The sequence below is a fragment of the Telmatherina bonti genome (genome assembly GCF_933228915.1).
Source record: "Telmatherina bonti genome assembly, chromosome: 16".
Taxonomy (NCBI): Eukaryota; Metazoa; Chordata; class Actinopteri; order Atheriniformes; family Telmatherinidae; genus Telmatherina; species Telmatherina bonti.
In genome coordinates this window covers 27,262,545-27,279,522 of record NC_136614.1, presented here as the reverse complement: position 1 = coordinate 27,279,522, position 16,978 = coordinate 27,262,545, and the positions used below count along the sequence as shown (strand labels likewise).

Here is a 16,978-nt window from a genome sequence, read left to right as displayed (position 1 = left end):
GCCAGCCAATTTCTGTGGCCAATATCTTTTTTGGCTTCTTAATTAGCTTCTAATAAAATTCACGAGCAGAGCAGCCATTCAATAAAATGTTCCCCGAATATTAAACTGAGTGCAGAGTAAGCCTCATTTTAAGCCAGCGAGACTGCTCAAAAATAAACTTTGAGCCATTGTGGTTATTAGGAATTTTACGAAGAGATGTAATTCAGAGTGAAAGCGCTTGCTCCAAATACATATTTTGTTTCAAACCAGAATACTTCACTCGACGCGGAAAGAGACTGAAACAATCTGGTAAGACGTCAGGACCTGTCAGAGTGACTGATGGGAAAACTCACAATCAGTAAAAACTGGGTGATGGGAATAAAGCGCTTTCAACAATGCAGCACAGCAGGAGTCTATATCCAGAAAAAAAAACCTGAGAAAACAAGACAATTAAGGCTGTGCTGAAACCATCTGGCTGATTCTATCCAGCTACAATAAAAAAACAACTTTATAGCTTACAGCTAATGGAGCAAGTACTCATTATGGTGTCTAACTTTTTAATAACTGAAAAATGTTGACCCCGTTTTGTCTTGCAACGCGCTGCAGGAGTGGATCCTCGGAGGCGATTACTATCCATTTTAATGGTCATTTTATCCTTGTCGCATTTCAAAGAATATTCAAAGAAAATATTTAATGCATTTAAGCTACCATTAACCTTGGGGGCAGATTTTTACTTTTGTGTTGTTAAAGTTGTCCTAGATAGTTGTTGCGTCGCCTCTTATTAAATAAATAAAAAGTTCTAAACAGAATGTGGTATCTCTAAACTCTGCAGAGCATTTAATGATTTTTATTTTCAATGCTTAATATTCAGTCTAACCTGCACTGCTGAAATTTAGACAGAAATAACAGCAAGGTAGCTACACAGGTAGGAACTACAGCAGGCCTCTTCAAATGACGGCCTGCGGGCCATATGCGGCCCAGAACCAAATTCTATGTGGCCCAGCTCATATAAAAGAATAAAGATATTAATCAAAAACCTTCAGCCATTTCTACACTGATTAAGTAGCCTACAATCCTACAGCTGTGCAGACCATGAATGCAACACTTGGTTGCCTAGCAACATTAACTGTTGTCGTGTTTTGAAGTTGTAAGAGTAGCGCTAGCAAGCATGTCGCTCTCTGTCCCAAAACGCAAAATTAACAACGAAAACTGCACATTTAACTCCGCCTGGACTGATAAGTATTTGTTTATTTTTTCGTCAAATTCGAGCGCCAAACCGATGTGTTTAACATGAGTGTGTGGCGGTGTCTAAAGATTATAATGTGAGGAGGCACCACATTGAGAAGTTTAGTTTGATATGACCTTCTTATGTTAAAAGTGGAATTTTCATTATTTTATTTTGTGCATTTGCCCTAGTCATGTGGGATTGAATTTAAAATAAAAAAATGAATAAACTACTTATTTTTCAAAATGTAAATGTGTCTTTTTATTTATTTATTTTTATTTATTTATTTCCCCTTACTCTGATCATTTTTTTTATTTGAAAATCTGACCCACCTGAACATCTAATTGAGCAGCTCTGAACTGCAGAATACAACCAAAACACAGCAGCTTAGCTTTTATAGTTGTAAATGATTCTGCACCGTACGTATACTGGGTTTGCACCAGTGTCACACATAAATGGACAGAAAACACACTAACTCTTCAATGTTAAACTGGAGGTAGCATTTCACTTAGCATAAGTCACCCTGATGCTCCCTTTGCAGACAGGTTTTTTGCTGACTCTCCTGCTAGCCTGAGGATGAAGTGCCACCTGTGCCACCTTTGTAGCCCATTTGACCTTGCCATTCAACACTGTCAGGTGTAAATTGCAAAACAAAATAATGGCTGCATATCATGTTTTAGCACAGCGTCTTGTGGGGATAACACTGATTTAGAACTGATCAACTAAAAATGGTTTAACAGTTTAAATGTCTAGTTAATCCTCATATATGAAGAATAACAAAAAAAAATAACAATGGTGCAGTCGGATTTGTGCCAGTCGAATGCAGAGCTACATGTTCTCAACCATAAAGAACAAACCGATGCAGCCCTTCCCCTCAGATTTAGCATGAAAGCATCCCGCCAGCATTTGTTTATGCGACACATAAATGTTAATGTCCAGCGCATAATTGTAAGGCCTAGATAGACTGCTGTATTTACATAGAGCCTAAAATGCATTGGCAGCTGTTTCACCTTCCCCTCAGTGTGACTTCTGTATCGCGTGGGTGGACAATCCAAACACACCCCGATACTTTAGGAGATTTAAGTGCATTTAACCTCCTCCATCTGCATAAATGATTATGCAAGTGTTCCACCTTCTATGGAAAGGCCAATAAATGTTTCAATTTATATCTTAATACAGAGAAATTGTACGGTCTGTGGCCACTTGGCAATGCTGGAAAAGAAAGCTGGAAACCAATGCATCATGCATAAAGTTTGACTTGAGCCATAAAATAAAAATACAGCAGAAGTCTGACCCAGTGACCCGACTGGTTAATGGTCGGTCCTTTCCTTTGTTTTTTTTCATGCTAAAATGCCAGATAAATCAATCAGCTATGTGAAGTCACTGGAACAAGGCATGGGGGCAATGTAGAACTCTGCATGAGAGGAAGAAAATGTGTCATTGCGCCTCTAAATCTTTCTGACATGCTGTATTTATTGGATCCCCGAAAAGGTCCACATGCAAAAAACAATCCAACAATAAGCCTCCACATTGCTTAGGTGTATTCTTTATCAACCAGCCATACATATCATTACTGCTTTTGTTTGTCTAATTCTAAATAATTACACGAATGACACTAATAATAGTCTATTTACTGTGAGCTGGTGTCTACAAACCATGATGGGGAATACCTGAACTGGGAGCGCTACTCCTACCAAGTCCAAGGAATGTCATTAAAATTCTGTCGCACAACAGCAACTTAAATTTCTGGGTTGAAAAGGTTCTAATTCAAGTCACATTTATCGTGAGCAAAAAGAACGATTGTGTGAGGCCCTCACACACAGCTAACACACACAACAATGCACTCAAATGCACGCGACTCACAAGTTCACAGATTGACTCCGCTCAGCAAGAAGTGCTTCACGGATGGCAGTTTTCCTTTCTTTTTCCGCCTGACAGACTTATCAACCGGGCTCAGGTGGTGCCCCATCTGCTTGTGCACATTTAAAATCCACACACACACACACACACACACACACACACACACACACACACACACACACACACACACACACACACACACACACACACACACACACACACACACTTACTGCTTACACAAGAAGACACATGCTCAAGGAATAAGCTCAATCTAATGTCTGCCCTTCAAATTTCATTTCTGATCCCCGGGCCCCTTCTCTTCCCTTTCCTTCCCCTCCTCCCCCCCTGACCACATTGTGACCTCTCCTCCTGTTCTCCACCATCCTTTCACTTTCATATCCTCTGTGTGTTCGCCACACACTCCCCAACAACCTCAAACTCTCCTTCCAGTGTTTATTTCATCTTTCTCGCAGTCGCCACATCGGCAAATCCCAGCGACCACACGCACCCCCGCTGTGCCGAACCCACCCTCTCCAATGCAGCAGATGGTTGAGCAACACATGCATGCAGACAAATAACCATGACTACCGGTAAATACACGCCCAGGCAGAATAAACACTCAGCTCTATGAGCATATATACAATTGCACTACATTTATTCATTTTCATTCCTGCAGCGCATTAGAACGCACTAATCTTTATGAAGCCAACACACACGCTGATGCACTGAGTCCAACATAATAACTTCCTTCTCAGATGAGTCGAAAACTTTGTCGGGAGAACTTGCATAGATTTCTCATTCATCGAGCCGTTGGAGTAAAACGCATCATGCATCTATTCATCCCAGCAGCGTTTATGCATTTATATAATTCTGTTGTACAGGACCACGAGCTACCGTGAATCTGTACGCTCTTCAGGCTGCATAATGGGCATGTAGACTGCTTAAGATATGCACATACCAAAACACATACAAAAAAAAAAAAAAAAAGAAAAAAAAAAGGGTCTTGACAGAAAATGCTTCAAGAAAACTGCTGAGAACAAAGAGAAAACTACTGGATCAAGGATGAGTAATGGCACGACGCTGAGCACACGTAATGACACAAATGTCTCCTCTCAAGAGGCCAATGACTCTTTATGAAACCTCATGCTGTTACATTACAGGCAATTAAAGATACAAAAATCTTGACCTAATGCAATTTTCCTCAGTGTTTGTTTACTGGAACATAAACGCAGGCTGGACAACGGGCTTTGCTGGTAAACCGACCTCTCCATAAAATGCCATTTGTTAGGCAATTATCTTTATTCTACCGAGCAGAAAATAACTTGTGCAGAATTATAAGGTACGCCAGTGTGAAACTCATAATACCATGCAGACACCGTAATTAGGAAGCTCTTTACAGGAGGAAAGAAGAAGGAGTCCTTGCTGACCACAGATGGAAAGCAAAAAAAAAAAAAAAAAAAATCTATCAAACAGAAGCAATTTTCTGGCGCCGTGAAATTTTATTGAGTTATTCTTTGATGTTAACGACATAAACGAACATGATCTTCAAATCAAATGATTGGCTGGTTGCTTGTAAATGTTCATGGAGCAAGATAACTGTAAAAAAACAAACAAACAAAAACCTCAAATTGACATTTGTAAAACCCACCTGCTGCCGATGCAAACATCAAAAAAACACAATTGCAAGAAGTGCAGTAACAGGATCTGGCCTGTAGATGGCGTTTGTTTGTTATTACCAAGCAGCAACCTGCGGCGGTTAACAATGAAGCATATGCAGAAGTGCATAAAACTGCAGTTCCCCCTTCATCCACTAGGGGCTGAAAAACAGAGCAAATCCCCATAAACTCCCTTGGTTAAAAAGACCAACTTCACAGCAGAAATAAACTTGTTTACAGCATGGTACAAAAATCCATTTTCGGTCAAATAGATCAGGTTTACCCTTTTGACAACTTTTGGGGGGAGTGGATTTTTTCTAACTTCCCTGTTTAATAGCAACTTAATGTCGAAATACAGCATATTTAGGGGCGTGTCATTTTGATTCACAGGTACCCAATTTCCCTCTTCAAGTAAGAAGAACGTAGAACACTGTAGTTTTCAGCTGGTTAACAACGTGACTTAGCTTTGGCCTGCTTACCTTCGTTAGATGGTTAGCTCCTGTTATCTCCAGGTTAGCTCAGTTAGCGCTTAGCTACAGGCAGCTTGGGGTTCGCTTAATGTCAATCATCCACCCCAACGCTCACAACCCCCCTTTAAGCTCTACCTATATGCCCATATTTTTATTTTCCGAGCACGACGACACGCATGCCCCTGTCAAGATGGCGATGGTAGGAACCGCCCACCGAGCTTCAATTCAGCTCTTCAGAAACATATGGGTGACGTCATGGAGGATCCGTCCATCTTTTTATATACAGTCTATAGTTATTACCCTTAAAGGAATAAACATGCGCCATCTACAGGAGAAATACTGTTACTGCGATTGAGCACTTTTCATGGCAGGGGTGTTTCTTTCTTTTTTTTTTTTTTTTTTTTAGCACAACGTCTCCTTTTTCTTACATTGTATCTTGTCTTGCAGTTTTAGATGCAGTACTAAAATTCTAACAGAAACTACTCCAAAAGTCCAAACAGTGTATTTATAGGTGTGTTTTTATGCAACATCAGTTCCATCAATATTTATCTACATACTGACTTAAGGGGGGGGTTTAACCTGCAACATACTCTTCAAGTTTTCAAAAAAAAACCCACAAAAAAAACAAAAAAACTGTGTGCAAAATATTATGGAGTCCTAAATCATTGCCTTCCTCTTCCTTTTGTGGGCAGAAATCAATAGCAAGCACTAAGTCAGGGTGTCCTTGTGGAGCCCTGACCTCTCTGCCACCTTGCTGCTGTAAAATATGAAAAGTGGATATTTTTGTGTGGGTGGGTGCGCAGGTGATAATAAACATGTTATGGGTCAGTTATGTGTGAGGGAGATTATGTGACGGCCACCAAGGCCACGTCACTGTACCTGCAGAGAGTCTGGGCCGGGTGCGGGGCGTCTGCATCTCCTGCCGCGCATGAGGAAGCATGTGGTAGCGCTTGGCTTCGTTGACCAGATCCCGACAGGCCTCTGAAGACTTGATCAGCTCCTCGTTATCCACAACGTTGAGCAAGTAGGACGGATGGATGAAGGGAAGACGGACCACCGCGAGCAGCTCCGACAAATGCTGAGGGGACAAACATAAACAAAAAAAAACTTTACTGGGAGGAAAACATGTCAAATATTTGATGTAGGAATTTACCGAGTGATCAAAAGGACAGATCACCAGAGCAGATTGGAGTCAGTAAACAAACAGCTTATTGAACTCCAGGCTTCATTATAACGACATTTTAGCTGCGTAAATAACCTGTTTTTTTCTGTCTCAACAGAACTGGCGTGTTTGAAAAAATTTGGGTCTATTGGTGAGGAAACTTGGCAGCTACAAGATCATTAGTTGAGTCAGAGTTTCAGCTTAACTATGCCAGTGTCACTTTTTCTATTTTGATGCTTGTGCAGGACAAAAATGTTCAAACACGGGGAGGAAATATTGCCTACAATCTAAACCCTTTTTTCATGTAGCTTTAGAAGCGCATTCACAGCGGCTCCGGAGACTTTCCTCTAATTCAGCTGCTAAAAGCGATTCGCGCGGCCAACAAGAAGCTACAAATCACATTTCTGCACAAGTTTTCAGTGGCTTCCATGCAAAATCTCACTTTCACAAGAGAATTTAGTTTCGCTGCGAGAGCTCAGACAAAGCAGCCGGGGGGGGGGGGGGGATCCTACTTCCACTTTCTGCTTCAGATGAAATATTTAATCAGAAAGCAAATGTTCTTTTTGCAGCTAAATTAAGACGCAGTTCCTACTAATCACAAGCCATTCAAGCTAAATTACTGCACTGCTGACCGTGCAATTATTTTATTTTTCGTTGACGCATTAAAAGAAGAAAATAAAGATCAATTTTAGAGCATTTTGGTCTGAATCTGGTATATTTAATTTTCCACTGTGGGGAACTGGTTCAATATGATAAAGGCAAAAAAAACTTTTTTAACATGTAATTTGTAATAAAGTGAGTGTTTGTTCCATCCCTTGTTTACCTGTAAGCCATATAGGTGTTCAGACAAAGCAGCAGGACAGTGTTGCCAAGGCAACCTTGTTTATAGTTCTGGCAGTCGAGTGATTTTTTTTTCTTTCTTCCCCTGACTCTGTGTGTACAAGTGTATGTGCAGCCCCGTGGGAGTCTCATCCATGTCGACAGTAAAAGCTGTAAACAAGCTTGGACGGAGCGACAGAGAGCTGGGTGGAGGCTGACCCCTTTGACCCTTTTGGCTCAGAGCGAAGTGACCAAGCCGCAGAGGGAAAGCGACAAAGCAATAGAGCTGGAGAAACATCATTCGGGGGAGAACAAATAATAAGCTGACGCTCTGCCAAGGCAGCTCTCTCTCCCACCTGAGGCCTCTTCACTCCGCCGTTTGTCCCATTTGTTCCATACCGATGTCGTGAGCTCATCTGACCACAGGAGAGGCAAAGAGGAGGCGAGAAGGGACAGTACAGATAAGCAGAGGTGGGAAGACGCGAGAGGAAAGTGGGGAGAAACTAGACGAGCACTTTTCAAATAAAGACAAGATGATGGGAGCAAAGATGCGATGTTTGTGTAAGAGTCAGAGGAATGTGCTGATGACATTTCCTCTCCACCAGCAAGCTTGGAGCCAACCTACGTCCCGCATCTGGGACTGTCTGCTTCCCTCATCCTTGAATGCACTCAGCACAGTTTATCAAACAAACAGCTCAATAAACCCACATAAACACTTGCAGTCGCTCGGAGCGCGGAATGATGAAGTCCGAGAAGGTGAAGTCAAAGCAAGCTGCTTAGAATACAGAGATTCTGCTGCAGGAAGGCGTCTGAGCTGAAGATTAGCAGGCGCTTTCAATTAAAAAGCGCTGTGGAAGATTCGCCTCGTAGGAACTCATTCATGTCACGCTCAGATGTGGGACTTCAGCTTGAAGCTAGAAGCTTTGGTTTACCGTAACGTAACTCCCTGTTTGGTTCTGGGAAACAATCTGATGCAATCATGCTCACAAGCAAGTGTTGCCAAAGCTAAAAATAAATAAACAAAGCTTATCTTGGTAAATACGTCCACATGTCCAATCTGAGCGTAGAATACCACTTTTTTGTAATTAAAGTTGATTTAGACAATAAAATCATGTGTTTGTTTCTGTAGGACACACTAAGGTGGACCTGTAGCTGCTGCTCTGACCTTTCGGAGCTAAATTAGGGCTGTATATGGGGCAGCTTCGGCCAGGTGGCGCCCTTACTGGAAAACCAGAAATAAATGTGCTCCTTTGAAACTGCAGGTGGACTGGCGTGAAGTTTGTCCCTGAATGGGTGAGGACTTATGTGTGGTTTTGCAGAAAAGTTCTGCTTATTTTGGCCAAGAAACTTAAAATTGTCCCTTGTTGCAGAATCCCTTTTGAGTTTTGATAAGATTAAAAAAAACAAAAAACTAAATAGTGTTCTCTATTTAATGTTAGGTAGGTTGTATGTGAATATATGCGTATGTATGTATTTATTTACTTTTTTTTTTTACCTAGAACTGCAAAGAAAAGAGGGATGAGACATGAGATCATAGTTTACCAAACATTTGGGGACATTTAGACAGTAGAGTTTGCTTTCTTACTGCACATTCTGAATGAGCAGGAAAAAACAACAACAAACAAGAAAAACCAGCTCATCTATTGGCTAATGTTGGACAACTTTCATTTCTGCAGCACAAGTTACAGTCCACTTCCTGCAGGTGCTTCTCCTGAGGCAACAGCTACACTTTAAGGATGGACAGAGCGCTTCAGACATTCACTCCTTCCCAAACAAACCAGGATTTGATGAAGAATAGCTGGTGTGAATGGACGAGTGACTGTTAAACACACTTAGAATAAATAAACCATAACGCAAAACAAGTAGAGGACAATGTAGATTTAGACTACAAAAAAAATAAAAAAAACTTTTCACAACTATGTCTTCATGTATTTCCTGTAAAAGCAATGAGTGCAACAGCAAATCATATTAGTCACTAACTTATTTCCACAGTGAACCTTGCTTGAAGCCGCTTCCATACGTCCCTATTTCTGGAATAAACTGCATCCTGATCTGAAATCAATTAAAGCTGTGTCTGTATTCAAAACATTCCTGTTTTACAAACTCACAATTAACTATGAACTTCAACATTTTCTTCCATGTTTAGTGATGTTTGCTGCGCTGCAAGTCATTTAAATAAGTTTTTTCTCATGTTTGAATATGTGTGTATGCATGTAAACATGCACATGACTCTGCTTTTCTGCATCCATGCACGGATGCAGAACATGTTGCTTGTTCACTGTTGTTTTCAGCGCATTGAGATTATGTGTAATGAAATATGCAACGTAAACATAATTACTACCGCCATAACACTAAATTGCAATTATCTTGCTCCATGAACATTTACAAGTATATTTTGCAAAATTCTTTGCAGCATAAACAGCTTGAATGAAACATGGCACAAATATCAATAGCCATATTTTAATAAATTATTGCTTGGTAAATTTTGATTTAAGATTTTAAATTTCCTTGTTTGGAAATAAGCTGCTTTAACCACGCCACAAGTTGTAGAAAACACGACATGGATGGTTTAACCGTCATGAAAAGACGCACTTTTACAAATAAACTAAACCTTTACAAACACCTAAAAATACATTTCCTAACCATTTACATGCTTTTGCACATAAATATGGACTTAAACTTGCATCACAGTGATGTCATCATAATCCTAATCTGAATGTTACATTTTAAACAGAGCTGACTGGAAACTCTCAGTGACCTCAAACTGTTTGCTTCCAGCAAAAAAGCCTAAATGGCAAAAATAAAAGGGTAAACTTGTACAGATACAGTAAACTGTAAAACTATATGCACAAGTTCTTAACTGCACACGCACTTTGTTTTTCTCAACTGTGGAAAACGATTTAAAAAAAAAAAACAGGGATCCCACTTTACCATCTGTACATCTTTGCTACATGCAATCCCACATCTGCTGCAGCCTCTCTTCACTCGCCAAAGATCATTTAACGGCAGTAAAAATACCTCACATCTGCTCTGTGCAAAAAGGCAAGGGCATCTAGTGCTACTACGTTACAGGAAAACATCCACCTAAAAACACATTCGCACAACCATAAAGCAAAAACAGACCTGCACATATGCCTTTAAAACAGACACAAAAAAAAATAACAGACAGATGGTTGCATTCATGATAACAACAATGTCTTATATGATTACACTTTGTTGCAGCAATGTCAACACACGGCGGGAACGCAGGACAACTTACCGCGGTAATAGAAGTTAATCTGGTCTGCTTAGTCTGAAAAATGACCCGACTGCAAATCTTTTTAAATGGTTTGAGACAACCTGCGGCCGGCCTCTGATTAAATAAACAAGCAGGGAGTAATCATTCATTCACAATGAGGGAATGAATTGTATCATAAACGGCACGGGAGATCCTGTTTACGTGCAAGATTTTTAGCCGTTATCTCAACCGAATGCAAAGCAAATCCAGCACCTTTTGCACCGTCGTTTTAATAAAAGGCATATAAAATAAAATGAAATGAAATAAATAGTCTGCGTCTGTCTAATTTTAATGAACTGACAACATCTCATTTTTCTTTTTCACTTTCTGGTATTCTCTCCACCTCCATTCCTGCTCCTCTGTCTTCCTCCCACACATGCATATATCGGCATGGAAATGAAGGAGAGTTGCACACTTCATGCTAATATTCAAATCCAATGTGTCAGACCCAGCGAAACACAGGAGTCCTCCTCCTTGTCAGTCATTGAACTCCTCAAGCAGAAATTAGTGCGCACGCTGTTCTCTCCAAACTGTCTTTTTTTTCTTTTTTTTTTTTTGGGAAATGAGTTTCATGTTTGTGGTTTTGAAAGAAATGCCTGGAATGTGTCCAGCCGTGGCAACACCAGTAACAAGTCTCCCAAGAGGCATTCGGAGTTACTTGCAGATTCTGAAAGTGTGGTTTCGAAGCTTTTTTAACAACATCTAACACATGGAAATCCAAAAAAATATTTGAAGATGTGGCTACTTGAGTGCTGTTATGCCTCAAACAAGTTTAGTGAGAAATGAGGCCTCAAAGAGGCTCCCACGGGAAAATTTCCTCCAAAGGAAACCAAACTCCAACTTTATGTTTTTAGACCGACGCACCGTGAATCCTAGAATTTGAAGCATGAAATGCCATCTTCTGCTTCAGCGTTTTCACATCCTTGTGCCAGGCTGACTTGTTGCTGGTTTTCTGGTAGCTGGTGACAAATGTTGAATGAATTACCATGAAATTGGGGAGTAAGGTTAATGTTCCGCTTGAGGTGATTATAATCACTTTTCAGCACCGTGTCAGAATTCAGTTCTGTCCTCTAGTTTATGCAGACGTAAAACTAGTTCCTGGCAGGTCAATCACAGCTCATTTTTTAGATGTTGGGATTACAGAATAATGCTTAATGAGACCTAGTAGTTGGGTTTCAATTCAATTCAATTCAGCTTTAATTGTATAGCGCCACTTTACAACAATGTTGTCACAGGGCACTTTACATTCACATCATTTCAAGCCAGTCCGTACATAGTCTATAATAGAAACCAACTGATTGCATTGAATCATGACTTTAATCCAATCCCACATGATGAGCATGCAGGAGGCGACTGTGGGAAGGAAAAAAAACTCCCTTTTAACAGGAAAAAAACTTCCAGCAGAACCCGGCTCAGGGAGGGCAGCCATCGGCGCTAACAGACAGTAGCATCTTATTTTTTAAGCATCTTTATGTTGTTTTTACTGAGATTTTAAACCAGATCTGTCTTTTTAAATTGATTTAGTTTTTAATACGTACTTGTGAGAGTTGGAAAAGTGAGTTTTTTCATTGAGCTGCCAGAATTTCCCTTCGAGGATGAATAAAGTTCTTTATTTCTGTTTGTCTGTCTAATAATCTGAAATGATCATTTAAAAGGTTAAAACAAGAAATCTGTATCAGACACATTATTATTAATTGATTAAGAAAGTAAACTCGAGGGGTGTGTGTATGCATGTGGGTGTGTGTTTAGGGGGTTGTAGGACTCAGGCAGGCCAGATGTGACACAACAGTACCAACATGAGGAAAATGGAGAATTCCTCTCCAGGAATCGTTTTAGTCTTTACTCCGTCATATGTGGGATGGTGCTAGTCAGTCAGCTGGTCTAATTTGCAGTCTCAGACAGGACGTTAGTGATGATTCATGTTGTTTTAATCTTCGCCAAATCAGAAGCAGTTCACAAAGTTGTTTCTATTTTCTACATTGTGCATCAACTCCTCTGAAAGGGAGACAAACTGGCTTCAGTAGACATGCTCACCGTTTCCACTCTTCCTTTCAATCTCACAACTTCTGCATGTAAATTTAAAAAAAAGCCATTATAAATTAATCTAGTGACAATACTTAAGTCATTAGCCTTGCCACCATGTAAGTCAGCTGAATTTAGCATAAACACTGCAGTTCTTTGCAAATATAATAAAAGGTTTAAAAAGAAAATCCTATTTTTGTAATCTTTTATATCCAACATGTACCTTCCTGCTGAAATGATCCTTCATCTCTCCGCGTCGGACGTCATTCTGCTTCATGTAGAGAAAAAAGAAAAACTGAAAATTGACCCGCATATCCCTGAAACTTGCCTGAAAGGTAAGTAGGTAAGGTATATTTATAGGCTGAAACCTTTTCTGGGTGTTAACGCAGGTAAATATTGATGTCAGGCTTTTATCGTTCCCAGGAAGCAGCGGATGCATGCCTTATGAACGGCTTGCAAAAAGGGTTGAATGTTGGCTTGTCCGTGTGTGTGTGTGTGTGTGTGTGTGTGTGTGTGTGTGTGTGTGTGTGTGTGTGCGAGTGACATGAAGCAGCTAAATGAGAGCACTCCTGACACTCAGGCCCATGAGTGACATCCTCTTAGCAGATGAGAGTATCCAGCTCAATTTCTCACCACCTCCATCAAGCTTCAGAGCGATCACTCGCTCATCCACATGCACGCAGAGCGAACGTGAGCAGAGTCACCTGCCATTTTCATCTCCGCTCATTCACCAAGCAATCCTTACACATTTTTTTTTTTTTTTTTTTTTTTTTAAAAGGGAGGTGATATTTAATAGATGAAAACGACTAAATTCACAGTTCCGACAGCAAAGCACCGAGGCTACTGCAAACCATCGGTCACATTTCTAATGAGTTCAATATTTCCCTGTTTTTGTAGCATATGGAAAGCATCCACAGGAGTCTGACAGCATATGGAGACAATCTTTTAGCTTGTCAGCCCACTCACACATTCCCCTCCTCTTCCATTTCTCCAGGTGGTGGACTATTCATGGGGATCCCATATGCATATCTGCTTATATGCTGACATAACCTTGATAACGACACATGACCTCACCTTTGTGATCCCCGGCTGAAAGCACAAACCAGCCGGGTCAACCTCGTCTGTGCCAGCGTTAACTTCCTTCCTGCTGTTTTGATGCAATAATTGCCAAACTTGATAGAAAAATGCTGCTCCAACTTTTTCCCCCTCTCGCTTTGTTCACTCTCACATACACACACACACACACACACACACACACTCAGACCGAGGATGTGAATAGGTTGAGCCCGGTGAAAGGCAGGGATAATGTGTCTAACAGGGGAGACTCTCAGATCTGTCAAAAGCAGCCGAGAAGCAGCCAGGAGGCCGCCATCCGCTAACACAGATGACAAATGTCCACTGAGCATTTCCCATTCCGCTACTGTCAGCGAGGACTAACACCTCTTACCGCGAGTGTGTGCGCGCCATGATTCAGTGCCATAGCTGGATCAAACAAATGACACACAAACGGTCCTATCTATTCACCGCACTTTGAGCAGATAGGACGCCGCATCCACTTTAGAGACATAAATGGGCAACTTGAAGCTTGAAAAAAAAATATATATATATATATATGGGAAATAATAATAAAAAAACGCACGCAGCTTTACAAGTGTGTGTTCTCCACAGAGCACATGCCCATGTTTACCCTAGCAGCACTGAAAAACCCACTCATCTGAAAAGACTGCCGCTCTGTGCCCTTTTCAGTGTAAGTGCAGGTTTCTGTGAGGAAAATACATGCATGTTTTTTTTTTTTTCCTCTGCCAGCACAATATGTGCAAGTAAAATATGCTCTCGCAAATGGCAGTACATTTGGATCCAAGGGAAGCTTTGCTGAGCCTGTCTGTGTCCTCCTTTGACTTCATGACTATTTGTGTTTGTCTGCCAGAAGGATGGATGGGAGATGGAGTTAGATGTAGTGAAGAACAGATGCTGGATGCTGCCCTGAGCAACGACTGACAGGTGCGATGTGTTCTCCTCTGAGACTTTTTTCACCCCCCACCAAAAAAAGCTCTCTTCTCTCCAGTTTAAACCAAACTATAGAAATTACCATAAAACTTTCTAAGTTACTTTAAACTCACTGAATCATCTTTAACATCCGGTGGTCTCCAATAACACTGCAACATCTGTGTTTTCCTCCTGGTAACACAGTTAAATGCACTTTTATTCATTTCTTGTAAATCTTTTAGAAAAAAAAGACATGAACAGAGGCCTAATTTAGTAGTTCTCTGCAGCTCCTGCGTGTTTATAAGCGAACCCAGAGGAGATGGAAACGCCTGTGGACATGCAGCTCGCCGTGGTTGAGTGGCTGCGGTTCAACTGGCTGCACACATCAGGACTGAACGCACTCTGGGACAACAAAAGGACGCAGATGAGGATGGACATCCGGAGTTCGCTGGCTTACATCTGATCCCCACAGCTCTTTAAAACAAGAGTCGTACCGCAGCCGACATAGAAGCGATTCCCGATGTGTGAATGTTTGGTCGCCCAACACGGATTGGAAAGGGCAACATCCCGTGAATCGCGTAAATCCCCATGTGGGTTGAAGAACGAGAAAAAAAAGGGGAAGGAAAGATTAAAGAAAAAAAAAATACAGAAGTACATAAATAAATAAACTTTATCCGCAGCATCGATCTCCGCCGCCTGGCTTCGTCTCTTTACATTGATCACACGAGCAGCGGCCTGTTTCTGCTCACTCTGCAACAGTTTCAGTTTCCTCTCCAAGGATGATTGTTGTGACATAAAGCTTCTCTCATCCAAAAGCAAATGAACCACTCCCGAGGTTGGATATGAAAAAAAAATTTTCTATTTTCAGCTAAAACAAAAAAGAGAGAGAGAGAGAGAGAGAGAGAGAGCGAATCGTTAAATTAAAAGTGATGCTTGTGTTGGTGGGGTCACTGGTAGTTTTGAAGGTAAATGAATCGTGAAGCATTGAGGGAAATTACCGCACTCAGCCTCAAAGCAGTTTTCTCTTTGATAATTTTCTACACTAACTACATAATGATAGCGTCATTTGTTCTGGGAAAATTATTTTTCTTTTTTTGTAATGAGTGTCGGCAGAAAAAAAAAATGCAAAAAACATGCAAAAACAAACCCCCCCCCCCCCCCCCCCCCCCACACACACTACATTATGTCAGTTGTGTTTAATCTTCCTGCATAATCAGTAGCAGCTTATAAAAAGTACCTTGAACAACATTAATTTGCCATGGAAACTGCAAATGTCAGCACCGGCTTTTGTTATTTCTGACGAGTGGACAGCAGGTCTAATGGAAAGTCTGGCCCTTTTTTTTTTTTTTTTTTTTTTTTTTTTTAAATCACAAAATAGACCATTAACTATCCTTTTGAGCTGTTACATTAGGTGGCCACTTTCCAAAGAGCCAATTAATCAGCTTCTTTTGTCAGGTTAAGTCACCTGGCGAGATAGGATCCCACATGAAATATGTTGAAGTGAAGCGTAATGGAGGTCCTATTCAGGGATTTGGCAGAAACCCGTCACTTATAATTGGAGCCATGTGTCTGTGGTGCTCGCACAAAAGGGTGCTGGGTGAAAAGAGGGACGGGTCTCTCTCTGTCAGCACCTTCAGACGTGCAGGACACAGTTTGTCCGGCCTCCTGTTTGTTTTTATGGACGCAGCATGTAAACGAGGCGGCGAGGGTGTTTGGTTGTACTTGAGGGTTCGATACTGCACAGAAGTCTGAGACCACCTCTTGCTTGGTTAGGGACTGCCAGGAGGAGGGCAAACAGATGGAGCCAGTTATTGAAATGTGCAAACATAAATGGGATAGAGCAAGTGAAAAATGTTTGAATAGTCCTTCAGTCGGAAGTTGCTCTGAAGAGTCGGGAGCCTGAACTTTCTTGTTTTCTATAAGTGGCCTTCAGGAATAGTCCTGCAGGTATCCTGAAGTAAGTTTCAAAGCGCTTCTTTGGATGACGGCTGCTTCTTGTTGTGTTCTCTGTCAGAATCATCCCACACTGCTGGGATAATGTTGAGGCTTTTGGCTCCACCAGACCTGTTGCCACAGGTTTTCAGTCCACTTTTAGTGGAACCTGACATAACTCCAGCCTTTTTCTCTCCGTTTCCCTTCAATAAGGATGCTTTTTTAGCAGCCATCCTCCACGGAGACCATGAAGAGGCTTCAGTGAGCAGATCAACTACAGGTCCAGATGCATCTGTCGGGCCCCGTGTCAGCTCTTTGCTGGATCTTTTCCTCGTTTTTATCAGACATCACTGTCAGATCTGCCGTAGACACTTATTTTGTCCTTCTCTTCTCCAGTATCCTCAGTTATTTTAATAACAGCCTGCCCACCATGCTGAGATGCATGCTAAGTTTTCAGCAAACAGCACTTTGGGAATCACCTTGTTGTTACAAAACACAGTTTCTATCAATCTGTGTTTTCTGTGGCTTTTTTTTTTTTTTTTTTTAAGATGTAACTAAAGGCATGTAAACAAATTATACCATATTTTTGAG

General features: G+C 41.1%; 1 protein-coding gene across 1 annotated transcript in view; it reads right to left on the bottom strand.

Moving 5' to 3' along the window:
- The window catches only part of klhl29 (kelch like family member 29), a 247,787-nt gene that overhangs the window by 60,797 nt on the left and 170,012 nt on the right, over positions 1-16,978 (bottom strand). The window contains exon 10 of the mRNA XM_079255749.1: positions 6,069-6,267. Within this exon, the coding sequence (XP_079111875.1) occupies positions 6,069-6,267 (199 nt within the window). The remainder of the gene's footprint in view (positions 1-6,068; positions 6,268-16,978) is intronic.